General features: G+C 33.7%; 4 protein-coding genes and 2 pseudogenes across 6 annotated transcripts in view; 4 read left to right on the plus strand and 2 right to left on the minus strand.

Moving 5' to 3' along the window:
• The window catches only part of LOC125822871 (lysine-rich arabinogalactan protein 18-like), a 217,815-nt gene that overhangs the window by 52,277 nt on the left and 138,948 nt on the right, over window positions 1-26,590 (plus strand). The gene's annotated exons all lie outside the window — the stretch shown is intronic.
• On the plus strand, window positions 4,326-6,271 carry LOC125822853 (xyloglucan galactosyltransferase XLT2-like; annotated as a pseudogene). The gene has a single exon (XR_007442664.1). The product of XR_007442664.1 is annotated as a xyloglucan galactosyltransferase XLT2-like (transcript).
• On the plus strand, window positions 7,142-15,973 carry LOC125822856 (cytochrome P450 81Q32-like; annotated as a pseudogene).
• Window positions 14,268-16,065, plus strand: LOC125822854 (cytochrome P450 81Q32-like). The gene is made up of 2 exons (XM_049502310.1): window positions 14,268-15,152; window positions 15,281-16,065. The coding sequence occupies exons 1-2, from the start codon at window positions 14,268-14,270 to the stop codon at window positions 15,896-15,898; spliced, it is 1,503 nt and encodes a 500-aa protein (XP_049358267.1). The 3' UTR covers window positions 15,899-16,065.
• Window positions 16,185-20,775, minus strand: LOC125822844 (uncharacterized). The gene is made up of 9 exons (XM_049502300.1): window positions 20,141-20,775; window positions 20,025-20,057; window positions 18,854-19,704; window positions 18,288-18,579; window positions 17,981-18,202; window positions 17,641-17,814; window positions 17,030-17,218; window positions 16,835-16,948; window positions 16,185-16,686 (listed from the first exon to the last, which is right to left on the minus strand). The coding sequence occupies exons 1-9, from the start codon at window positions 20,750-20,752 to the stop codon at window positions 16,384-16,386; spliced, it is 2,790 nt and encodes a 929-aa protein (XP_049358257.1). The 5' UTR covers window positions 20,753-20,775; the 3' UTR covers window positions 16,185-16,383.
• Window positions 22,485-23,539, minus strand: LOC125822875 (uncharacterized). Its single transcript, XM_049502343.1, has 4 exons — window positions 23,283-23,539; window positions 23,109-23,210; window positions 22,807-22,956; window positions 22,485-22,724 (listed from the first exon to the last, which is right to left on the minus strand). Exons 1-4 carry the CDS (start codon window positions 23,505-23,507, stop codon window positions 22,680-22,682), a joined length of 522 nt encoding a protein of 173 aa, XP_049358300.1. The 5' UTR covers window positions 23,508-23,539; the 3' UTR covers window positions 22,485-22,679.

Here is a 26,590-nt window from a genome sequence, read left to right on the forward strand (position 1 = left end):
AGTAAGAATCCATATCTAAAATCATATAAAAGTATTATCAATTACAATTGTTATGATTATAAAATTTAAAAAAACAATGAAAAGGTTCTTCTCTGTAAAATGAGAAAAAAAAGTGTATATGTTTGTTATATACCTTACGCTAACAAGTATGGATTTTATCAGCTAGAGTAAAACACACATCAAATATCATCTAATGTCGATATTTTTTATTCACCAATCAAACATTAAAAAATATTTTTTAGTTACCAACCAAACATGAGAAAATAATTAGAAATCTACTTGTTTTCCAAGAAAACATTTTTAATCGTACCAAACACACCCTAGATGATGATGATGAAATAATTAGTGCGTAAATAATAAATATACTCTGAATGCTTTCGTTATCAAACATAGCGATGGGTCACGACAAGATCCATAACCTGTCCCTCTTGCCAGTTAACACTTGGCCCATGTCATGTGTAAATGAGCTAATCAAATCAATTACTCTACTACTTAAAAACAGTCTAATTTAGCTTTCAAATTTATATGAGTTTCAATTATGTCTCATGTATATCTCCCTTACATGGCACAAATTCACTATTTTGTCTTTCAGATTGATTCTTTTTATTTGTACAGCTCTATTTTCTTACAATCTCTTTGCTAATACATTAAAATGGTGTGATACACGAGTCTTCTTTCATGATAATAAAAATTAATGAGTAATTCATACATTAAAGTCTATTTCTACTTTTGTCTTTTGTTATTAAAGTTTGTATTTATATTCGTAATCAAGTTAAACTGACAAGTTTATTACATTGATGGAAGATTAAATTTTAAGTCCTTCAATATTCAAATTCAATTTATCAAGTTCAAACTCTTGAATCGAAATTTAAAAGAAAAAAAAAACTAAAGAAAACTTTCTTAAGATTTAAATTATTCTTAAAATTACAACTCTTAGTAGGAAAAATTATGAACATTATTGTGACTTTGTTTATCAAGGACTACTCACTACAAGACAAGGCAATATCTAATCCAACCTAACGAAGCCATGAAGTTGAAACTTAATAAACAAGTCAATTTTCTCAATATTTGAAAATTGAAAAACTTGTTCAAGATCAGTATTTCAAAGGAAATAATGATTGTTATTAATAACACCTTGATTTTTCCTAAATAAAATTATTAACATAATTTAAACTTTGACATTTTTTTTTAAATCTTCAACTTTAAATATTTATGTTTTTTTTCCTTTAACCAAATAGCATCAAATCGGCTACTTATCTTTCACGGCTTGAAGGAATATTTTTAACACAATGTGGTAACTTAAATCAAAATATATATAGAAAACGTTGTTTCTTTTGGTAAAGAATTCAGATGCGCACAAGATAAACTTCGCTTCAATATAATAGCCTGCAAATCACAAAAAAAGAAAAATTAATCGTACTAAGCAACCCTCATGTGGCAAGCTTGACCAAAAAAATATATAGAAGATTCCAAACCTAAAACTCTCCTTTGAGAGATCACTTACACAACCGGTCACATATTTACATATTTGTTTCTTAAAAAGTTTGTATATACTCACTTGAACATTCAAGTGTAACTTTATTCTCGCATAAAGAGTCATATATAATGTCAACGTCATGCCATTATTGTACTAAAAACTCAGCAGGTCGCCAATCTCTATCTAATGAAATGTTTTAGTCAAACGAGTGTAACAACAGATTGACCTTTATTTGTTCTTTGAATTTGTCTTAATTCCATCAAAAGAGTAGTAGTTGATAAATCTTTTTTTTTGTGACAAAGCGTTGCAAATTAGCGGGTGTGGGTGGCGTTCCGTATTCAATTTGAGATACTCAAATTTGGGTTTAGTAATTCAGTAATTAGTAGTTAAAAGTAGATATGGAATATTAAAATTTTACATGGGGTAAACAACACAAATTTTATTAATTTAGGAGCTAATTACATTTTTTTCCGTGAGTGCAATATTACTAATCCTACCATGATTTGCATATTGGATACATTTATCTAGGCCATTTAGATACATATAACTCAGATATATGTTAATTAGGTATATATAATTAAATAAATTTAAATAAGGAATGTAACTAGAAGACATAAATTAAGGAGAAAATCATGTGTTTAAAAACTTCAGAAAATTTCAAAAAATCATTTTTATGTGTATTTGATATGTTCATTTTATGTATCTAAATTGTTTTCCTGTGTATCTGATATATAGTTAATGATTAAATGTATCTAATTTGTTCATTCTATATATCTGAACTATTCTTCTACGAATCTGATATAGTTTCTTTTGCGTATCTCTTGTACTTCGTACTTTTGCTTTTGTTCACGATTGTGTATCATAATAATGTATGTCTAGTTAGATAGTTTTTTCCTTTCAAATTTCGATTTGGTAGTGTATTCGGTAATACCGTATTGAAGTTGTAACCGATTGTATTATTACAAAGTTAATACTATTTCTTAAATTATTTATATTTTTTTATGTGGAAGAACATATATTAGAAGTTCGACAAGTAAGAAAACATCCATAGAGGCGAATTGATACAACTAAAAGACATATATATTTGGGTTGTTTTAAGTTTATTCTTTAACTTTCTCTTTGCACTTGCACTAATGAGTAATTGACATGTTGATACATGACATTTATAAGTAAATAATTTGGTATTCAAGAAATACCGATTACAAAATGTTACTAACGTCTCACACCAAACCCAAATCTGAATACCATAATTCTAAAATTTTGCTCCCAAATATCGATTGCTAAAAAAATCAATTTAATTTTCGGTATTTTATGCCCTGTAAAACATTTGTAGTAATTTTTTATTTTTAAATATTACTGGACAATTATGTTATCGCCTTCCTTTATAGTCGTTACTAGAAAGCGAGCTAAGAAATTAAATTAATTTAATAATTTGTTGTATAATTGTTAAAAATTAAATTAGATCAGATATGTCATTAATGGACGTGTGTAGGTTCAAATACATTCTTATTAGTCTTTTAATTATGTTTGACTAAGTTGTGTGTGTGAAGTAAAGATATTTTTGGAGTTTGTTTGAATGAACTTCTTATTTATGGCTTATAAGTCAAAAATTATAAATTAAAATTATTGACTTACTATTTTTTATTTAGTTTTATTTTTTTTACTTTAAAACAAGTGTTTAAAAATATTTTTTTAATTAAATATTCAATAAAAATAATAATTACTCATTTTATTAAATTTGAATAGGTCACAAACTCACAATTACTCAAGAGTAATATTGATCTTTTCTCTATTAAAAATAGAATAGCCGACAAGCATTACTTTCTCAAGCCATAGAACATGCATCGCATTTATTGACTTTGTATAATATAAAGTTAAAGTTACAATTAATTTTCTAGTATAAAGACGCGACACGTAGATTTTAGTCGCATTGGAATTTTAAAACGGTAAGGAATTGCCTACCATTCCACCAAAGCGGGGCACACTCGCGCCTTAATTTGTGGCAGTTACCCCGGCGTCTAAATTGCCCCTCTTCCCCTTTCTACGCTCTCAACTTATCAAACAAAATTATAAAAAAATAAAATAAAAAAATCTTGTCAAACAAAACACATAATAAATTACCTCAATTGTCACACTGTTAAATGGTAAGAAATCCTTCATTAAAGAATCTTTATTTCCTCAATTGGAAATAATACTATAAGGAATTTGATGAGAATTTTCCGTGTATTAATTGAACCATCAACGAATTAAAATTTCAATAATTGCATCAAGTTAAAAGATGATAAATTGACAATCATATTAAAGATGGTAGGTGTACCTTCACTACATTATTTATTCTGTCCCTTTTCAGAATGCTCGGAGGGTGAGGGTAAGGGTAATTGCAAGCTCAAATCCTTAGCTTTCTTAAAAGAAAAAAAAGCAAGAAAATTGTACCAACTCCTATTTCACAGGTCCTCCGTTGAAGTCTTTGATTTGGTAGTTGATAAAGTTAGATCCGAATGACTAATAAATCCCTAAACTTTGTCGTATATTAGCTCTATATTCTTTGCGTGATTACTCATGGATCTACTTTCCTATTTATAATACTCCTATTATATTTTGGAATCAATAATTTTGAATTGATTTTTCTAAAATTGTTGAATCAATAAATGTTATGCCCATGATGTCAGGAGTAGTAAAAGCTGGATGTGTCGGTGGTAATAGTAAAGAAACAACCTAACTTTTTTATTTTTACACTCAAAACTTCAGTTACACCAAGCGAGGCAACCACTCTGCTAACCAAGAATTTTCTATACAGACTCTCACTTTCTTCTCTGTTCTCTGCAATTCTTCCGATTACTTGTTTCAGTCCATTTTTCATCAAATGCTTCCACCTTACTCCAACGAGTCGCCAGACGCCGATGAAGCTATGCGCAAACCTCCTAAATCCAACAACAATGATTTTCTAAGGAATGCTGTGAGTAATTTCCAGTATCAGATTTCTACTCACCCTCGTTTCTGGCTATTTACCTTCTTCCTTTTTTTCCAACTTGTGGTGCTTATCTTTACTCGCAATTCCCCTTTCCCTTTCTCAGTTCACTCCCCACCCAGTCCTCTTCCCCAATTCCCTTCAGAAATCGCCGTATTTCCCGATATACAGACACCCCATCACGATAGAAATGTAATTTATCCCTTCGGCGATTCTGAATGCGAGTATGGTCGGGTCTATGTCTATAATTTACCATCCAAATTTAACAAAGATTTAGCCTTGTTGACCTGCGACGATCTAGACCCATGTAAGTGGCAGTGTGGCCTTGTGACTAATGACGGATATGGAAAGAGATCGATGGAGCTCGCCGGAATCTTGCCGGGAAATCTCTCCGCAGCGTGGTATCGTACAAATCAGTTCTCATCGGAGGTAATATTTCATTACCGGCTTTTAAACTATAGATGTAGAACCAACGACCCAGAATCTGCTACAGCTTTCTACATTCCGTTCTACGCCGGACAGGCTGTTGGAAAATACCTTTGGACTGATGAAATCGAAAATCGTGATTTGCTTAGCAACAAATTACTGAAATGGGTTCAGAGGCAAAAGTATTGGAAAAAATATAAGGGTTTGGATCATTTCCTAACTCTTGGTCGGATAACATGGGATTTCCGGCGATTAGGTGACCCGGAAAAACTCTGGGGATCCTCTTTTCTAAATCGTCCACAGATGCAGAATGTAACGCGATTCACAATCGAGAAGGCTCCATGGGATGCAAACGATATCAGTGTACCTTACCCTACCGGATTCCACCCTCACTCCGAGAAAGAACTCCGGGAATGGCAAAACTTTGCGCTTTCATATAACCGCACCAGTCTTTTCACCTTCATAGGGGCGGCGCGTGGGGATATCGATAGTGATTTCAGATCAAGGTTAATGAGTTACTGTAGGAACGAGTCAGACTCGTGCCGAGTCGTGGACTGTGCCGTGATTCCCTGCTCTAACGGTTCATCAGAAATCCAAAAAGCACTTCTGAGCTCAGACTTCTGTTTACAGCCCAAAGGGACAGCTTAACTCGGCGGTCGGTTTTCGATTGCATGGTAGCCGGTTCAGTACCAGTTTTCTTCTGGAGGCGAACGGCTTACACTCAGTACCAGTGGTTTTTGCCGGAAGACCCGGGGAGTTATTCTGTGTTTATAGACCCGGAAGCAGTGAGAAACGGGACAGCTTCCATTAAGGAAATTTTGAAGAGTTACAGTAAAGATCAAGTGAGGAAAATGAGGGAAAAAGTTGTAGAGACAATTCCAAGAATAGTGTATGCAAGGCCAAGTGGAGGTCTTGGGAGTGTCAAGGATGCATTTGAAATTGCAATCGAAGGAGTATTGAAGAGGGTCAAGGACGAAAACGAATGGAAGGAATATGTGGATATGGGCAGTTGAAGATGATGTTGGGAAGTTTGATGAATGTTGTAAAGTATATAAATCTTTCCCTTAATATTCAGCTATACATACTGTTATAAATACAGGGACAAGTTTGAAGCCAGACGGGTAATTCTATATGGCTGGTGATATGATTCTTTGTTTTCAGAATCAGCTTAGGTTACTGGATGATGGAGAGCTTGGATTTTATACATGTATTTCCAAATATTTTTAGAAATTTGTGTTAAGACCAGAGGAAAAAAGTGAGGTCAATTGTTGTTATTTGCAGGTAAGAGATATATTGATCAGATTTTGGCGATTCTTGTTTCAGTTCCATGTACTAAAATAAGGTTTCATATAGATCAACATTTCAGCTTGTTACTTTCTATCTAATGCAAACAAGTTGTTTGGTAGATAGTGAGGAGCTAAGTTATTGCTGCATTTTGTTCTTTTCCGTTGTTGCACTAATGTAATGTTGTGCACTGTCTGCTTGCTTAGAGTGTGATTATTGCTTTGGTATAACATATTAGAAGGCAAAGAGGCTCTTTTCAATCAAAGTGTTTGGTTGCAAACTCAAGCATGAGGTTTGTGCTCTGTTTTAAACCATAAAACTGTTTGTATGCTGGGTTGGATCGTTCAATGCCCGCTGTTTATACAACATTCTACACTTGATATGTTATACATAAGAGGATGTTTTATTTGAGAACTTAATTGATATTGTAAGCATTTCTGCAATGATCATTGTGGTCACTAGGTTCAAGGACTTGATTGTATTAGTAAATGCTCCGCAACATTCTTCTAGTGAGATGAACTCTTTGACCTCAATATGGTAGACTGTAGTATGTGATTACGTTTGTTATGTTTGTACTTTTAATAATTGTTAGGGAGAATTATGAAGAGCCGTAGAAGTACACTCATGGTCATTGTTCACATCAAACAGATGTTTGAAGGAGAGTTTGCTTTGCTTGGTTATCACTCCAAGGTGTAGAAATCTTGGTGTGCAAGCTGTTAAATCCAATATAGAAACTACCTGGAGAGTACTTGGGAATATATTATGCTAATATCAACTATCAAGCCTAGCAATTTTTGACCCAGTTATTATATTATACTGTGGTTGCAGAATAAATCCTATTTATAAAGCTAAAAGAACCTAAACTTTGACAGGCTAATTAAAACAAGTTGGAGCAGCATAATATTTAAAAACTCTGTTGACTCAACAACCCCATCATATATAAACCAAACAAGTGCAACAAATTGAGATATGTCACAAGGCAAAACATGGAAGCAACTTTGCTGCTCTCTATATGTTTACTAGTACTAACTCTGTAATTTGTTGTTTGAGACGAAGAAAGCTCAATCTCCTGCCAAGCCCCCTACTTAAACTTCCAATTATAGGGCATCTTAATCTCCTAAAACCTCCTCTATATCGCACTCTTGCTAAGCTCTCAACAAAATATGGCCCGGCATTCTCTCTTCAATTAGGTACCCGTCTTGTTGTGGCAGTTTCCTCGGCATCTGCTGCCGAAGAATGTTTCACCAAAAATGATATCGTTTTTGCCAATCGCCCTCGTTTAACTATTAGCAAATACATAGGTTATAACTATACTACTGTCGGTGATTCCCCTTATGGTGATCACTGGCGTAACCTTCGTCGCCTCTGTGCACTTGAAATTTTCTCCAATAATCGTCTCAACAATTTTCAGCCCATTCGACAGCATGAAATCAATAATCTTGTTCACAGAGTGTTTCATAACTCTGGCGACAATTTTGGGACTCCTGTTGACCTTAAGTCCAAGCTTTTTCAGATGTCATACAATATCATCATGAGAATGGTAGCTGGAAAGAGATATTATGGTGAAGAGGAAGACAACGAGCTAGGAGGCAAATCATTTTCATTATATATATATTTTGGACCAATGAATTGAAAAGTCTATATTGGGTCAGCAACCTCATGAGATAAATTTCGTTATCCAATTATGTACTATATATATTTTGGACCAATGAATTGAAAAGTCTATATTGCCTCATGAGATATAAACCAAGCAAGTGCAGCAAGTTGAGATATGTCCAAGGCAAAAAAATGGAAGCAACTTTGCTGCTCCCTATTTGCTTACTAGTACTAGTTCTAAAACATGTTTTGTCAAGACGAAGAAAACTCAATCTCCCACCAAGTCCATTACTTAAACTTCCAATTATAGGCCATCTCTATCTCCTAAAACATCCTCTACAGCGAACCCTGGCTAACCTCTCAACTAAATATGGCCCTGTTTTCTCCCTTCAATTGGGCACCCGTTTTGTTGTGGTGGTTTCCTCCTCATCTACTGTCGAAGAATGCTTCACCATAAACGATGTCGTTTTTGCTAATCGCCCTTGTTTAATGATTGGAAAATACATAGGTTATAACTATACTACTGTCGCGGGTTCCCCTTATGGTGGTCACTGGCGCAACCTTCGCCGCATCTGCGGACTTGAAATTTTATCCACAAATTGTCTCAACAATTTTCAGCCCATTAGACAACATGAAATCAAGCTTCTAGTTCATAGAGTGTTTCACAACTCTGGTGACAGTCCTTTTGAACTTAAGTCCAAGTTATTTCAGATGTCGTACAATATTATCATGAGAATGGTAGCTGGAAAGAGATATTACGGTGAAGAGGTAGATAGCGAGGAGGCAAATCATTTTCGGAAGCTTATGGAAGAGGTTAATTCATATGGAGGTGCATCAAATCCCGCAGATTTCATGCCTGCAATATTTCTGTTGTTTTTCAAGAGCACGGAGAACAAATTAGCCAAGCTTGGTAAAAAGATGGACGCTCTCTTGCAAGGTTTGGTTGATGAACATCGTCGCGATAAAAGCTAGAATACTATGATTGATCATTTGCTTTCTTTGCAAGAATCAGAACCAGAGTATTACACTGATCAGATAATCAAAGGGATTGTTTTGGTAAGCTTCCTTCTAGTCTCTATGTTAGTTGAGAATCTCTGTCACTTAGAAGGCCCCATCTTCTCTCTTTATATCGTTTCTGTGCCTCATCTATTCTCTCTTTCACACTTCCTTTCTTACTGCTTACTGTTCTTAAATCTTTGTGCTACCTTCAATTGCAGAAATATAACAGCCAATTCCCAGTTGTTTCCTACTTCTCTTGCATTACTTCTCCAACCCCACTGGACCAGACTCCTCTCCATTTCCCACAATGGGGTCTTGAATTTCTTATACGTGTCCCTCGTACAATCTAAGGGATAATATTTATTTAGTTAACCTGAGTTGAAGCTTTTAGTTAACTAAACTAAATAAATATTGCCCCTTAGATTGTACAAGGGTCTTGGATAAGAAATTCAAGACCCTGCCGTGGGAAATTGAGAGATTAACCACCGGAGAGGACCCGGGTCCAGAGTGGGGTTGGAGAAGTAATGCAAGAGAAGCAGGACACAACTGATATTTTTTCTCTCTAAACTCTATATATGAAGAGGAAAAAGTAGAGATGACCATCTCCATTTACACTCTAAACTTCACTATTTCACTTTTCTATATTTTATTATTATATATCATTTGTAATTAAACATAGTATAAATTATATACCATTAATGAAGTCTCTAATTATTTTCTAATGTAATATCTTTATTATATTAATTTTAAATTTATACTTTTAGTTTATAAATTAGTTTCCATAAAAATAATTTTTATTTAAGATATAAGTTAGTTTTATTATAATTTATAATTGTATTAAACAAATAAATGAAAAGCACATGTAAAACGAGTAATTAAATTAAAAACATATAAATTTATTATTGAAAAATATACTATTTTCATCCCGAATTAACAATCTTTTAACTTTAGAAAATATTTTAAATATTTATCACTTTAAATATGTAAATTAAAATTATAATTATGTTTCATTTCTTACAAAATTTAAAATAAGTGAAACAATCTACTTTTATTATAGTGAAATTATTCAATCACACTATTTGATGAGCATAAGATCAAATAGATGATGCAATAGTTAAAAATGGAATAGGGAAAGAAACACTTGATGCATGATATTGTTAAAAATACAATACAAGATACTTGAGAAGTTCGGACTTCAAATCCAACGGCAGAAATGGTGATAGATGTTTCTCAGGGTAATAACTGTTAGGATATACTATTAACCATGCGTTTTGATATAGTATTATTATTGAACAATTGTTTATTTATTTATTCAATTCAATAAAGTGTTACATTAAATAGATCAATTGTCATATATGTGTCCTTAACTTATATAGTAGATGATTTGGTGTATAGAGTTTAAGCTTATACACAGAAGATTAAATCATCGGTTCTTATAAGTTAAAAGTTGTAGTTCACAATCGTAGATGGAAATTTGGACAAAATCATTAGAAAGATTGTAGCACGAGATTAAATGTAATTTATCTTGATTATGAGAATGGTATAGGTCTAACTTGTCGTGCTAGTGCATTTTGTATGTATTGAACGGGACCGAGCCGAGATAGTGTTTTAGACTGACTGATAAAAACATATTCTCAAACTATTAAATGTACTTATATTCTTAATCTTGATATAATGATTATGATCTGTATATATTAATTATCGTTTTGATTTATTAAAAGGTGAGATTCTGAGATGGGTCAATATGTCTGGTAGATTGGATGATGTTAAATATATTGGTGAAATAATTAGTTAGTTGTTGGAATCCATGTCTCAATATAGAGGTTGATGATACACCTTTTTATGAGAAACTTATAAGTTTTCATGTGTAAACCCGACCGGTAGATTTATGAATCTGGCACATGAAATAAGTTAAGTATTGCTCTAAAGGAAATTAATCATTGAATTGAATTCGTCAGTAATTTAATTTATTGATTAGTTTCTGTAATCTTAACATGAGGAATTACATAAGTGTTTAATGGTGAATTTCGAAATATAAATAGAGGAGTGCAATTACGAATTTCTAGTGGAATGATTTGTAATTTATTATGGTAAGAATAATTCAAATTAATTATTTGGAATTATTTCCATAATAGAAAGCCTCATTAATAAATTATGTGGTCCCTTCAATGCCCAATTTAACTAGAACTCAGAATCTTATTTTCTGGTAAAACGAAAAAAGAAGCGTGTTTCTCTTGGAAAAAGAAACGTGTGTTTCTTGGTTTTCTTGAAAGAAAAGGAATCCTCTTTGGACTAGGAGGAAATCTCTATGTGTAAGGATTCTTATGATCTAGAAAGAGAATACAATATTCTATAGAATACTTGCCCACCCAAGTATTGAGAGAGTTCAATTGTTAATTGGGATCACTGTAGACTGTAGAGCTGGAGTCGGATTTACTTTAAGATATCAACACACGCTTCAAGAGGTAATCCTGAGTTAATTTTCAGCATACTTTATATGTGATGCGTATTTGTGATTGTTGTCTATACTCATGCGCTTCAAGAGGTAATCCTGAGTTAATTTTCAGCATACTTTGTATGTGACGCGTATTTGTAATTGTTGTCTATACTCATGCAAGATGTATGATTCTGGAATGTTTCCGCTGTGTATGCTATTTTCCAACAATAACGGCAGGTCATGCTAAATGCGGGAACTGATACATCATCGGTGACAACAGAGTGGGCAATGTCTCTTCTACTTAACCATCCAGAGGTGTTGGAGAAGGCTAGAACTGAAATAGACAACCATGTGGGTAAGGATCGTTTAGTTGATGAAGCGGATTTACCCAAGCTGAAGTACCTTCAAAGTATCATCTCCGAGACACTCCGGTTGTTCCCAGCAGCACCAATGCTATTGCCTCATGAACCATCTGAGGATTGCAAGGTCGCTGGCTTCCACATTCCACGAGGCACGATGCTATTGGTGAATGCTTGGGCCATTCATAGGGACCCGTTACTTTGGGAGGATCCGGATAGCTTCAAGCCAGAAAGGTTTGAAGGTGTGGAAGTGGAATCATGGAAGTTGTTGCCATTTGGAATGGGAAGGAGAGCATGCCCTGGCTCCGGACTTGCTCAACGTGTGGTTGGTTTAGCTTTAGGAACTTTACTGCAGTGTTTTGAATGGAAAAGGGTAAGCGATGAGAGGGTCGATTTGACAGAAGGAAAAGGTCTCACTATGCTAAAAGCTGAGCCACTCATGGCTAGATGCAAAGCTCGTGAAATTGTTCACAAACTTCTTTCAGAAATATCCTGATGTGTCTTTCTTGCATGTTGTTAGTTTTGAAAGGTTTGAACAAGTAATAAATTATTGTCTCATATACTATGCACTACCTGAGTTTCTAATTTGTCATTCAGATACTTTGGAATAATATACATATGAGGTGCTACTTCATTCGAATGGTGAAATCATAGGCCGTGGACTACAGATTTGATGATTTTAATTGGAATTATCATCTTGAAACGAAGCAACAACATAAATATGAAAGATTACTAAAATGTCAACAGATATTAATTCAGAACCCATAATTTTTAATGAACAATTGATCAGTGGTCATTTCGCGGTCGAACCCATGCATCAATTTAAATCCTCCTGGCGTAAAAGTATAGTAGTAACAAGGCTATAAGCCTTTGGACTCAGTTACAACTCCCAATTGCAGTAAGTAATTGGAATTTTTGTAAAGAAGACATCATTTCTTCTCAGGAACTGCTCAAATTTCATATATCTAAACTTGCTGGTGTCCTCACGCACGGTGGAACCTGTTTCCATGCTTCACGGAGAAGCTTGTATCTAACAACATTCCTTGCAGGTTTCGCTAAATTCGGATAATCCTTGAACCTATCAGTAAGGAACGAAGTAAACGGTGAGTCTAGTTCATCAAGCTCAGCACAGATGATCCAGTACTTTTTAGAACTTGATTTCCAACCTTCTCCATGAAAGTGGTGAGAGACAATGCTGGAGGAGGTGTATACAGTGGAAGCTCTTTTTAAAAAAAGGGAAAAAATTGTTGCAAAAAAATTTGAACACGCGAGCACCGACTCATTAAAAATATCTGAACACACATTCAAGACACCTTAAACCACTAGGCTATAACAACCTACTATGTTAAGGGTGTCCAAAATATCTAATTTAATCACTTCGTGTATTATTTTACTTGTATATGCGACATTTTTTCCGACGAATTGGACACCCTCTCATACATGTGCCTACGCCCCTGGGTGTATAGGCCGTCCAGGTTGCAGTACACGGGAAGCTAGTGACTAGTGTGATGCTCTCCAGATACATCATTATTCAGGGAAAAACGAGTATGTAAGAAAGGGTAAATTGCAACTAATCTTTATGGATGATCACTAGCAAGCGGACCCAGAATTGTTATTATTTTAGAACGTGAACACATAACTTTAAAATTTTCCTAAGACCTTAATCACTAGTGACTAGACTAAACCTTTAACTTGTATCAAAAGGTTTCAATACTTTTATATATATTATTAAACTAAAATTTAACCTATATATACGACCAAGGGGTGACACCCCTCGGCTAAGGGTGGATCCTCCCCTGTCAGGATGATAAATATGCTGGAAATAAACAAATGTTAGGGATATTAACCCATAAAATACGCTGGCACATATCTTCTATTTTTAATACGCTTGGCATAGATATAAATATTTGTAGGATTTTTTGTGTAACTACAATTAGTCCATTACTATGATATATTGTGAAAAGAGGACTAGAAGAATGATGTTTACAAAAGAATCTCTTAATAAAATTTATTGATTATTATTTATTTTTAGGTGAGGAAAATATGTAGTTTGATAAATATTTTTTAAGAATTCGTGATTTTTAATTGTTTGAAAGCTAAAACCTTATAGTTAGCTTACATCTCATATATTAGCTTTACCACTATTGCAATATTTTTTACATCTAAAATATGCTAGATATTCTGTTTTCTATGAATTTCTTTAATTCTTTTCAATTTTCTTAAAATTTTAATATATTTTCTACATATTTTGTATTATTATGCTATTATATTATAAATTAAATTTTTTTAAAATATAGGTGCATCATGGCTTACGTTGCTTTTCTTGGATATCACTCGATTGTTTCTAGAAGGTGTAGACAAGGCCAGAGAGTCCTGGCGATTACGTTAATACTCTTTTCATTTATTTTTACTAGTCAAATATTTTCTAATTTGATTTTATTTTTACATTTCATTTTTGACAAAATAAAAAAAAATACATATATTTCTTCCTATTACACCCTCAACTTATTTATATTGAGTTGACATCAAGTAAAAAAGTGGCAAGTAAATCCAAACAGAGGGAGTAGTATCATGTATAGCAAACTTTTGACCCTTTGTTTTATCAAAGACAAATGTTTTTTTGAGTGGACCGATAAGTTGAAAAGTCTAGGTTATCTCAACAACCCCATCATATATAAACCAATCCAGTGCAACAAGTTGAGATATGTTCTAAGGCAAATAATGGAAGCAACTTTGTTGTATAGTATTTCACTCTCTATTTTGTTTCTACTTTTACTTGTTAAACTTGTTTCATCAAAACGAAGAAAACTCAATCTACCGCCAAGCCCACTATTTAAACTTCCAATACTAGGCCATCTCTATCTCCTTAAACCACCTCTACATCGCACTCTTGCTAATCTCTCAACTAAATATGGCCCTGTTTTCTCTCTTCAATTAGGTACCCGTTTTGTTGTGGTAGTTTCCTCACCATCTGCTGCCGAAGAATGTTTCACCAAAAATGATATCGTTTTTGCTAATCGCCCTCGGACAATGATTGCAAAACTCATAGGCTATAACTCTACTACTGTAGCTGGTTCTCCTTATGGTGATCACTGGCGCTACCTTCGCCGCCTCTACGCACTTGAAATATTCTCCACTAATCGTCTCAACAATTTTCAGTCCATTAGACAACATGAAATCAAACTTCTAGTTCAAAGAGTGTTTCACAAATCTGGAGACAATTTTGTGATTCCTGTTGAGCTTAAGTCGAAGCTTTTTCAGATGTCGTATAATATTATCATGAGAATGGTAGCTGGAAAGAGATATTACGGTGAAGAGATAGATAACGAGGAGGCAAATCATTTTCGGGTGCTTATAGAAGAGGTTATTTCATTTGGGGGTGCATCGAATCCCGCAGATTTCATGCCTGCAATATTTCTGTTGTTTTTCAGGAGTACGGAGAACAAATTAGCCAAGCTTGGTAAAAAGATGGACGCTCTCTTGCAAGATTTGGTTGATGAACATCGTCGTGATAAAAGCAGGAATACTATGATTGATCATTTGCTTTCTTTGCAAGAATCAGAACCAGAGTATTATACTGATCAGATCATCAAAGGGATTGTTTTGGTAAGCTTAATTTTCTTCACTCCTGCTAGCTAGTAGGCGTTTGACCATACAATTTGGGACCCTAATTTCAAGTTTTAATTTGAAATCTGCACGAAATTTCAACTTCTCTTATTCATTAACAACTGCAGGTCATGCTGAATGCGGGGACTGAAACATCATCTGCGACAATAGAATGGGCGATGTCTCTTCTACTTAACCATCCAGAGGTGTTGGAAAAGGCCAGAAATGAAATAGACAACCATGTGGGTAAGGATCGTTTAATGGATGAAGCGGATTTACCCAAGCTGAAATACCTTCAAAGTATTATCTCTGAGACACTACGATTGTTCCCAGCAGCACCATTGCTAGTGCCTCATGAATCATCTGATGATTGCAAGGTCGCTGGCTTCCACATTCCACGAGGCACGATGCTATTGGTGAATGCTTGGTCCATCCACAGGGACCCTTTACTTTGGGAGGATCCAGAGAGCTTCAAGCCAGAAAGGTTTGATGGTGTGGAAGTCGAATCATGGAAGCTATTGCCTTTTGGAATGGGAAGGAGAGCTTGCCCTGGCTCCGGACTTGCTCAACGTGTGGTTGGTTTAGCTTTAGGAACTATGATACAGTGTTTTGAGTGGAAGAGGGTAGGCAAAGAGGAGGTTGATTTGACGGAAGGAAAAGGTCTTACTATGCCAAAAGCTGAACTACTCACGGTTAGGTGCAAAGCTCGTGACATGGTTCACAAAGTTCTTTCAGAAACATCCTAATGTTTCCAGGGTCTTTCTTGCATGTTGTTAGTTAAGAAAGGTTTGAATAAGTCATGTATCATGTATCTTCATAGTCTCTTATACTATGCACTATCTGAGTTTCTGTTTTGTCATTCAGATACTTTGGAATAATATATATATGGGGTGCTATTTGCTCTTTAATGGTGAAAACATAGGCTGATGAACTACGGATTTAATGGATTCAATTGAAATCATCGCAAAAATATGCATATGAAAGACAAATGTCAACAGATATTAATTCAGAACCCATAATTCTAACTGTACAATAGATCAGTGGTAAGAACTTTCGCGGTTGAACCCATCAATTTAAATCCTTCTGGTGTACGAAGTGGAAACAAGGCTAGAAACCTTGAGACTCAATTACAACTCCCATTTGCAGTAAGTACTTGGCATCTTCTGTAAATAAGACATCATTTCTTCTCAGGAACTGCTCAAATTTCATATATCTGAACTTGCTGGTGTCCTCACGGTGGAACCTGTTTCCATGCTTCACGGAGAAGCTGGTATCTGACAACATTCCTTGCAGGTTTTGCTAAATTTGGATAATCCTTGAAGCTATCAGCAAGGAACGAAGTAAACGGTGAGTCTAGCTCATCAAGCTCAACATCACTGGTGTATGTTTTTTTAAGCACAGATGAACCAGTACTCTTTGGAACTTGATTCCCAACCTTCTCTATAAAAGTGGTGAGAGACAATGCTGGAGGAGGTGTATAGGCCGTCCAGGTTGCAGTACACGGGAAGCTAGTGTGGTGCTCTCCTGGTACATCCTTCACATCATTAATCAGGAAAAATAGAGTACGTAAGAAAGGGTATGTGACATGATGATTAATGAGTTCCATAAAAAAGAGTAAATTGCAATTAAGTTTTATGGATGATAAATCTGCTTGAAATAATCAAATGAGAGGGAAAACTTACTTCAGAATCCAGGGTCTCAACAACATTTTTTGGAATTGGATTTGGACGGAACTCATCTGGGACAAAATTAGCAAGGACTTTTTTGATCAAAGCTGGACTAAATATTGGGCAGACCTAGCAACAGCAAGTTCACAAATTAAGTATAGAGAAAATGGATTTCTAGAGATTGATCTATAAAGGGGAACTAGGACTAACTTCTTTTCTTGTGGATGCATCGATGAGCACTTCAAATGGAAGCATCATGAGGTTGCTCAATGCATTAAGGAGTCGAAATGCCTTGAATGATTCTGTTTTCTTGTCATTTCCAAAGATGTTACTATACTCAGGTGAATCTTCATCTTCAAAGCCAATAAGATCTGTAAGCCATCTAGACCAGCTTCCAACCTATCAACAAACCAAAATGCTCATAACCACTAGATTATTACTCTCTTGAACCAAAAGTAAATCTCATTTCCTTCTTAAGAGTTAAATCAAGAGATCTTTGACATTTATACATATGCAAAAGTTGAAGTCAAAATATTTCTATGAAAATTAGTACAATGGATTCAAGAGATCAAATTGTATCACAACTCTCAAATAGCAAGATAGTAAAGAATTATAGGAAAAAAATTTAAGCATTGGAAATTACATACATATGCACAACTATATTCTCACTTCTCATTACAATGATGTATATTATCAACAAATATTGGCCATTGTTTGTATCTCACCTTGCGTAAATAATGGAATTGCCTCATAAATAAATACTTCAAGAACAATAAACGAGTATGAAACTAGTAATGTTTAAGCTAACATTTTCTACTCACAGCATTTTTCAACTGTGCACCAGCTCCAAAGCTTGATTTTCCAGGAGGAATTGGAAGGACCTTTCGATCACTTATAGGATCAAACATTGGATCTGTTGGCATTTCTTCGGTGGATTCACGAAGAATAGCATTGAACATTGCCACATCCAATCTACTCACCAACTGTTTCATTACCTAGAAACACAATGAATACATTTCACTGTAAGACATTGCTTGAGGAAAAAATAAAAGATGCTGGGAAATTGGTTAATAACCGGAACTACGAATCTCGCACAGACGGAGTAGAAGTACTAGTAGAATGAAGTATAAACAGACATCTCATTCTAATGAATCAACTCACCAACTTTGGCAGAACAGGTAAGCAGCCACATTTATGTCCCAATGCTCGAAGTGGACAAAGCCTTTCACAGGCATCCTTCAGAGCCCTTTTCCAAAGTTTTACAGAAAATTTACCCTGCTCTTGATCACCCAAAGAATGTCTACTACCATATGTTTTCTTCACCCTTGAGGCCCTAGTCTTACTAGTTTTTGCAGTCCCAAACTGCATATGTGGAGTCAGAGTCTGCAGGCAAAAATAAGGCATTGCACCGTAAACAAAGTAGTACTTATTATGACAGAAAAGCACAGAGGAAATTTAGGTGACCAACCTGCCACCAAAGAGACTTGGTGATTTTGGAGAAGATCCAACCTTCAAGTTTTTCCAATGCTTGAGTGAATGATTCGATATCCTCCCAGTTATAATATTGCTTAACTATATAATTCTTGTTCCCTTGGTTGGCAATGTATTTGATGCTTTGCTGCATATATATTTTCTCTAACGCAGACTTACCTCTGTTGACAGTAGTTTCAGTAGGTGCCCCTTCATTAAATTGTAGTCCAGCAGCAGCCTGGCTGATGATTGCTCTTAACATAATGGAATTTGAGAGCCAGAAAGTCAACCTATTTGTGAAGAAAATAAATTAAAGAAATCGTGTAAAGCTTTTTACTTTATCCTTCAACATATTTGTTACACCATATTGACAAGATTTGTTGGTCGCTCCCTAAAAAATGAGTTCTAATGCAGGTATGAGGTTGCTAAGTTGTTCTTTTTTTGGATCCCCTATTCACTTAATTTAGATCAATGGAATATTGGTGCTTATAAATTAATTAGAAGCTGGCTAATTCGAAGTACCAAGAATCTTAAGTAGCTTATCAATCAATCACGTGAGTGTACCTTGGAACATCGCTTCCACATGCTTTAGAAACCAAAGCTAATCCTGAAACAGCAGCTCTAGCAGCACTTGCCTGTTTAGCAGGGGATTTTGTTCTCCAGGCGTGGAGATAAAATCTAGCAAGGCGCCTGGCTGGGGTGTGAACCTTGTTCATCGAACTTCCATGCTCAGCAACTACAGAATAAAGGCCAACTTCAATAGCTGCAGCTTCTTTCAGTTCTTCCTCAAGCATCTGAATTCTAGACTCTGGTTCAGGTTTACTCTTCGACAAAACATTTGCAGGAACTCTTTTTTCAGTAGCTGAAGTAGTATTGGTAGTATTCTTTGGTTCTTTTTTCTCCACAGTACTCTTTGGTTCCTTTTTCTCAGCAGTACTCTTTGGTTCTTTCTTCTCCACGGTATTCTTTAATTCTTTTTTCTCCACTGCAGTACTTTTAGCAATACTAGTTTCTATGGGTGTCTGTTCTTTCATTTCATTCTTAATAATCTCAGTGTTGCCCAAAAACACATTTGGAGTCATAGAGTCTCTAATCTGAACAGACTTCACTGGCTTCAGTCGACCATTTGTGATCTGAACTCCAAGAGCTTTCCAACTCATCGTGACTTGTCTTTTTATAGATTTAGCTATTTTGTTTTCTGACAAGTCTCTTGTGTCATCATGGAGATGATCATCACGTCCAAATTCATGATCTGTTGTTTCATCCGCACTATTTTGACTGTCCATACCTGCCTGACTATGCATATGAGAAGATGTAATTTTCGATATCAACCTATCGATGTATTTTTCTTTGGCGTGCTGAGTATTTTCTTCACTTTTGCTTGTTCCACTGGCTGCCTCTTCGTTAAAGTCACTCTGCAGTTAAGCTCATTCAAATGATAAACAGAAAATAACACTACAATGGACAGGAAGCACAACTTTGTATACAATTAACCAGACATTCTCCTTAATTCGAGTGGTACTTAGGAACAGGAAAGCTGAAACTGGAGTTACATATTAAAATTCTAGAAGCATGATATGAACTAGACTCGTACTATACCCAAGTTGCAGATGATATATTTCGACAAGAATTGTCTAGTAATTAGTAATAAAATACCTCAGAACATGCTTATTTTTTCAGATGAGGTTGAGAAAACTGAATAGTACTTGTTAACAAATTGAATAACTTAAAGTACCTTTTCTTGCCGAGATGGTGATGCCCGTGCAACCTTAGAAAGAGAAGCATCAATCAATAAAAGAAGCATAAGCAGAGTTATTCAGAATGATATGATTTGATTGAACTTTGAAATACCTTAACATTGTTAGATGGTGAACCCCAAGCAGCTTCAAAAACAGAAGAAGAAAAAGTTGAGGATGAATGTGAGGAAACATCATCATCAGTACAAGAAGCAAAATCAGAATCATATTCAGCATCATCAATCATCATGTCTGATTCTTGCTTATCTTTTGTTGGCTGTACCTTAACATACAAAGATGGTTGCAGCAAGCTTTTCGAACTCTTCTTGCAGTTTAAAGGAACACTAATAGCTAAAGTTTCTCTTATAATTCCATATTCTCCAAAATTAATCGAAGCTGTCCCCAATAGCGGACCTTGAGCTGCATTATCCTTTGTATACTCATACAAAGAGAAATCCAAGTTATTCTTTAGAAATTTATCTTTTGATTTTTTCTCGCGACATAATGTTAAGAATAGGGTGAAAGTCTTGTTGATTTCAAGATAGTCATCCTCAACAGAGGCAGTAACAAATCCAGAATTACGATCACCATTCTCCCACTGAAGTAATACAGATTGAACCGATCTCAAAGACTCTGATGGAGGCCAAGGCCTGATCAGCTGAATATTAACAATGTAATCAATTTGGAAAGAAGCACCTTTTTTCTTCTTCTTCTGTCCAAGTACCATGGCTTGATAATAACTCGCGATTCAACTAACATCAAACAAACCAGAGAAAACCAATGTGTTAGTAAACAACAAACTATAGAATCATCGACGAAAACAGAAGAGAAGATTTTTACCCAAAAAAATTATATGCAGTGTGTTATGCTCTTTTGTATGGCTTCCAGGCAGAGTTTGTGAAGACCTTAATGGTACAGTGAACTTGGTGTATTTTTATTTTTTAGGAGATTGTTTGTTGGGAGAATAATGAATATAGAGAAATAGAAAACGAAGATGAACAAGCAATTCGTGCGTCCAACTACATGAAAAGAGTCATTTATTTGGAGAGGCAGAAAAAACAAAAATGACTAATTAAACATAGGTGACTTGAGACTAATATGCCTAACGGCTTCTCCACCGGCCAATATTGAAGAAAATGATTATTATTAACGTCTTAGTTAATTTTGTGGTTTGCCACTAATATCGACTAATGCCTAACCATTAGCTAAATTTAATATTGGGTTTGTATAAGATAGTCTATCATTTGTTTTTGTGCATTCATCTGATTATTAATTGTAACATAAACACTTACCTTTTGAATAAGCTTAGTAAAATGTCATTTATAGTCAAGGTACAGGAGTTAATTTTATGCTATTGGTAAAAGGTGGATGAATTCATCCATTGCTGATCTAGCGGTGGTGTGTTAATAAGAGTGAAGACTGCTATCCTTGTGTAAATTTTAATGCTCTTCTCTTTTACTTCCTTTCTCAATCCTAATTTTTATTACTTCGGCATAGTTCGCATCTATAACTTTTGAGTTTAATTTATGTCAATCAATGCTAGGTATTGAAATGTGCAGATTGCAGAAAACGAGCAACTGCTACAAATTAAATGACTGACGCCGTTTACTCTATCATCTTTATGAAAACAATGTTTGATGAAACAGGCCTGTCTGAATTTGCATCACCCAAGGAAACCTTGCTTCTGTTTCCTGCAGGATTTGGCATCCCCACAAACAGTTCCTGTTTTTATTTTCGGTACCTACCTCGTTTATCAACAACGTAACAATTCAAAAATTAGAGCCCAACTCCATTTTTATTACCATTAATATTTTTCCTGTTTAAAAAAACTTTCATACACAAGTCTATGAAAATCTTTCCAAAACTGAAATACAAAGACTTATTTTCTTTACTTGTATCGTACTAAAGTACTTTCTACAGTTGTAATGCATAGCTAGTTCTAGTCTTCTAGATTAAGCAAAGTTTAGTATTAAGCAAAATATAATGAATTTTTCGATAATAGGCAATAGCATCCGCAGTCAATGCAAGTTCAGTGGAACAGTTTAAGTGCATGCAATCTAGTCGGAACATGTAAGTCATCTCAACTAATATGCGACTGAGACATGACTGATTGATGCATATAAATAAAAAAATAAAATAGGGCAGAAACAGTAGCTTTTGTATGTTAAGCAAAATTACCAATTTCGAGCGTTTAATTAACCAACAAGATAAAACACTATTTTATTAGCCAGCCACAAAAACATTCAGGGACGTCCTCCCAACTAGAAATTAGTTCTAATAGTAGATACTATTAGAAATACTACTCAAATTACATACATAATTTCACGAGTGAAGTTTGGAAAGGCCACATAAACTTAGATTATTTTCGGTAGACCGTCAGCTAAAGTAACAGTAAATAAGAGAAAAGAAGAGACAACAAAATAACAACAGGTACAAAATAAGGGTAGCACAATTATTACTACACATGGGAGAAAAAGAAACTAGGCAATACCTAACCTAAATTATATACTACTAAAAAGCACTCGACTACCTTTATATCCTAACCCTCAATCTCCATCTGTCATTTGTCTCTCCAATCAGTCAAGATTAAGAAACAAATTCAGGAAAACAGAACAAACCACCTTCACCATCTGATTGCTTTCTTGACTTTCGATCTAATCACTTTCGCTCCGGCTGGGTTTTGAGGAGGTGAATCCAACCTGATTAATAAATATGAAACTGAACACAAATTTATAGTGTAATAAAACATATGGAGAGTCAATAAACTTAATATAACAACACCTGATAATCATCACTGCTGGGAATCCAGTCGTTTGTCGCCGGATTAGTCTTGAATTCTTTCGCTCTACCATTCTCATGATCACCATTCAATTGAAGATTGTAAATGTTTCCATTCGTTTGATTGACCACCTTTATGAACCCACTTCCAGTCTGCCAAAAATTTAACATTAACTAACATAAACAATCTTCATATCTTGGATCCAGCCTATATTGAATATGGTTCAATTGAACCCAGAATTTCATAGCTAATCATAAATTCAAAAGTAGTAAATTGTTTCGTGCGAAAGAGAAGAGTAGAGAACCGTGTGATGCTGTTTGTCAATGGAAACCAACTCATTGTAGTACTGAGTTTCCACAAACTCGTCTTGCTCCGAGCAATTAGTTTCCGATAAAATACTACCACCCTGATCAAAATCGAAAGGAGTGATCAGAAAGAGTAAAATAATATGTACCAGCAGGAAAAATTAGCAGAGTACCTGAGATTGAAGAGATCGGAGATTGTCAAGCTCTGGAATAGGGAAATCTTCTAAAGGGGAAATGGGGGTGCCTGAATCAGGTTCACTGCGGTTAGGTTTGGCGAGTCTTTTAGGTGCTTGAGCATCGAACAGGGCTTTGACCTGGTTAGCGATTCGCAGCTGCTCATCTTCGTCTAAAACTTCGTCGCTCCGGCTGGGTTTGGTCACCGTTAGATGCCGTTCCATGATATTGTCAGAGGTGTAAACGGTGTGGGTCGTCAACGTTACTGATATTAGTATATTCACGCATTCACCAACTACATTCGAGATTCCACTTCACAACAAAACCATGGGCGCATTCTACACTGTTGCCATTTGCCACGTCCCTCTGTCTCACCAAACCTTTTTTTTTTTTAATTTTCCACCCATGACTCTCTATTAAATTTGGATCGTCAACTGTAGAGTCTGATTTAATGACAAATCTTGTTAAGTGATTTTATTGATACTTATGTCTAAATTGAGTGATTTTATTGATATAAAATAAAGTTCAATGACTATGTTAGATAAATTGTGAAAGTTGAATGACCTTTTAAGATATTAACTCTCTATTTGAGGATAACACTTCCAACATAATTTTCTCTATATTCAATCCTTGAAGTGGATACTTCTGATTAAGGGTGAAACCGTCCACAACTCATGTTAATGTGCCAGTGCCACCAAACTTTTAATGATCTATGTTTGAAATAAAATGATAAAAAGATCAATTGATTTTGAAGAAGTGTAACCCAATCCAAACCAAAATAATATTGGATCTCTTAAATATGCCTCCTAATATAAATCACAAGTAAAACGTAAAACACAATACTTAAGAGTATATCAATTATAGATGTCCAAACATAAAATATAAACTAAATCATAGTGAAAGACAACAACATACGAGCTCTATATATATAATTCGATTTTCTTGGTTTTTCGACTTTTATTTTTTTAAAATTCGAAATCAAACCAAAAAATCAAACATAGTAAACTATTAATTTAAAATCAAATCAAAATTAAAATTTGATATAATTTTTTACTTTAATTTATATAGTACACGCCCCTAAAAATAAACGTATTGATGAACCTATTTTCAGTCTGCCAAAAGTTGAACAATACCCAAGAAAAATAAGACAATATAAACGGTTTATATCTCTACCAGAGCATTGGCTAGATGTACAAGGGCTTCGTTTGAATTCACTTCATCGAAAACTTACACAATGTATATAAGATTAGTAGTATATGTTGAATTTTCTTTTAACTTCTTTGTATAGATTTACTTTTTTTTCTATTTTGAATTATCCTATTCTTCTCTGTGAGATTGGAAAGGAATTTGTGAGAAGGCTTTGATTCGTATCGCAGTTGGGGTGGGTTTCTCCAAAAGAAAAAATCCTTTTGGCCATAAAAATTTGGTCATAATTTAGCCAGAATGGTAAAAAGACATGTTCACACTATAAACTAGTTTATTTTTGGATATTTTTGCTCTCTAACTTAAATATTGAATATTCTTCAATTATGTTTCCAATAAATTGAAAATGATTAATGAGATTAATTATTGATGATTTCATCATTAAACATGATAAAGAAACCACAAAATTCACCAAAGAAAACATAAGTCTCACCCACTCTTCTTACTTGAAATTTTCAAGAACTAAAAAGAAAATAAAAAATATGATAGTAGTAGTAAAAAAAATTTAAAAATATATATCTTTTTCAATTTCTAAATTTCCTCCTTTCTACTTATTCTTTTTTGTTTATTTATTTTTCATTTCTTATCTCTTAATGATAAAAAAAAGTACAAAAGAGGAGTAAAGTGTAGGCTATCTATTTTACTTTATAATTTCTAATTGCGAAAAGATAAATTATATCTAAATGTAAATATTAAAAATTTATATCTATAATACTCAAATTAAAAATATGAAATTCACCAAGTTGACAAACCAATTACTCTTATTTATTTAAAAGAGTTGTGTTATGCATGAATTTTCTAGAAAAAAGTTAAATGATAAAAATATATTTTATCCGATTATACTTAGAATGTATCTGAGCGAAATATGAAGAAAACTGAAATTACCATCATGTTTCCTCCATTATGTGATTACTTTCATATCCTCGAATGTATATGAATCACATCATACACAAATAAAGACTCATTAAAATTAATGAATCATATTATAACACAAATGTTGATGGTGCTTCATTGAAAATTATAATAACTAGGAAAGGATATAGAAAGTTCTTTATGATTTCAAAATAAACTTTTATAAAAAAAATCGAAAGACAAACATCTTCATAGTTCTTTGATGATAATGACAACACAAATTTGTTAAACATGAACTAGATCAAAGTTTCATCACACATATATTTTTCTTTATTAGTATTATTTGTTGTTTTATATAAAAAAAAAATGTTTGCTATTAAATGATATGTTAAAATATTAAGTATACATAGTTGTAGTCACAATAATTTTTTTTGCTCTCAAATTAATATTTTTTTGAAACTGATTAAGAATTTTAAAATTAAGTAATTTTACTGTATTTATTATATGAATAAATTTAAATTACCTATATAAATATTTTTTTAAATTCAATTTTAAATAATTTTTTAAATATAATGTAAAATAGTTCAATAATAACAGTCAAAATTCAAAATGCTTTAGAATCGGTAGATATTGATACAATAAAGAAATACTAAAAATCATATGGTTCATAAGTGTCAATTCTATTTCACAACAACCCAAGATAGCTACACATTAATGTTGTTGTTTTGATATTTGTTAATTATTATGCTTTAAAAAATTAAACTACATATTTAAATATTATGTTTTAAAAAATTAAATTACTTATTTAAAACTACATATTTAAAAATTAAACTAAATATTTAAAAAATTAAACTACATATTTAATTATTGTGATTTAAAAAATTAAATTACATAGTTCTATAATGTGTTGATTTTTATCAATTCTAAAGTATTTTGAGTTTTGATTATCGCTATTGAAATATTTTTCAAATTATATTTAAAAACATATTTTTATGTATATTATTAACATGAATTTTAACTGTCTCCTTCAATAGAATATTGTATATTAAATGAAAATAATTTTTTTAAAGATGTATATCCTAATGGGAAAATCCTTTTGGGCATAAAAAATTTGGCCAAAATTGTAAAAGGACATGTTCACACTATAAACTAGTTTATTTTTAGACATTTTTTTCCTTTAACTTAAACATTGAATATATTTAAGTAAATGAAAATACTATATTAAATGAAAATATTTTAAAAAAAATGTATA

Source organism: Solanum verrucosum, unplaced genomic scaffold, assembly GCF_900185275.1.
Source record: "Solanum verrucosum unplaced genomic scaffold, falcon-dt-bn FXZP01000103.1, whole genome shotgun sequence".
NCBI classification, from domain to species: domain Eukaryota; kingdom Viridiplantae; phylum Streptophyta; class Magnoliopsida; order Solanales; family Solanaceae; genus Solanum; species Solanum verrucosum.

Excerpts from the sequence above, each read along its gene's own strand:
- LOC125822844 (XM_049502300.1), bottom strand. The coding sequence starts at position 20,752 with ATGGTACTTGGACAGAAGAAGAAGAAAAAAGGTGCTTCTTTCCAAATT. Across the intron at positions 18,203-18,287 it reads CCAAGTCTCTTTGGTGGCAG|ACTCTGACTCCACATATGCA; the intron begins GTTGGTCACCTA and ends TTTTGCCTGCAG. Across the intron at positions 17,219-17,640 it reads GTGCACAGTTGAAAAATGCT|GTTGGAAGCTGGTCTAGATG; the intron begins GTGAGTAGAAAA and ends GTTTGTTGATAG.
- LOC125822854 (XM_049502310.1), top strand. The coding sequence starts at position 14,268 with ATGGAAGCAACTTTGTTGTATAGTATTTCACTCTCTATTTTGTTTCTA. Across the intron at positions 15,153-15,280 it reads TCATCAAAGGGATTGTTTTG|GTCATGCTGAATGCGGGGAC; the intron begins GTAAGCTTAATT and ends TAACAACTGCAG.
- LOC125822875 (XM_049502343.1), bottom strand. The coding sequence starts at position 23,507 with ATGGAACGGCATCTAACGGTGACCAAACCCAGCCGGAGCGACGAAGTT. Across the intron at positions 22,957-23,108 it reads TTGACAAACAGCATCACACG|ACTGGAAGTGGGTTCATAAA; the intron begins GTTCTCTACTCT and ends AATTTTTGGCAG. Across the intron at positions 22,725-22,806 it reads CCAGCAGTGATGATTATCAG|GTTGGATTCACCTCCTCAAA; the intron begins GTGTTGTTATAT and ends TTTATTAATCAG.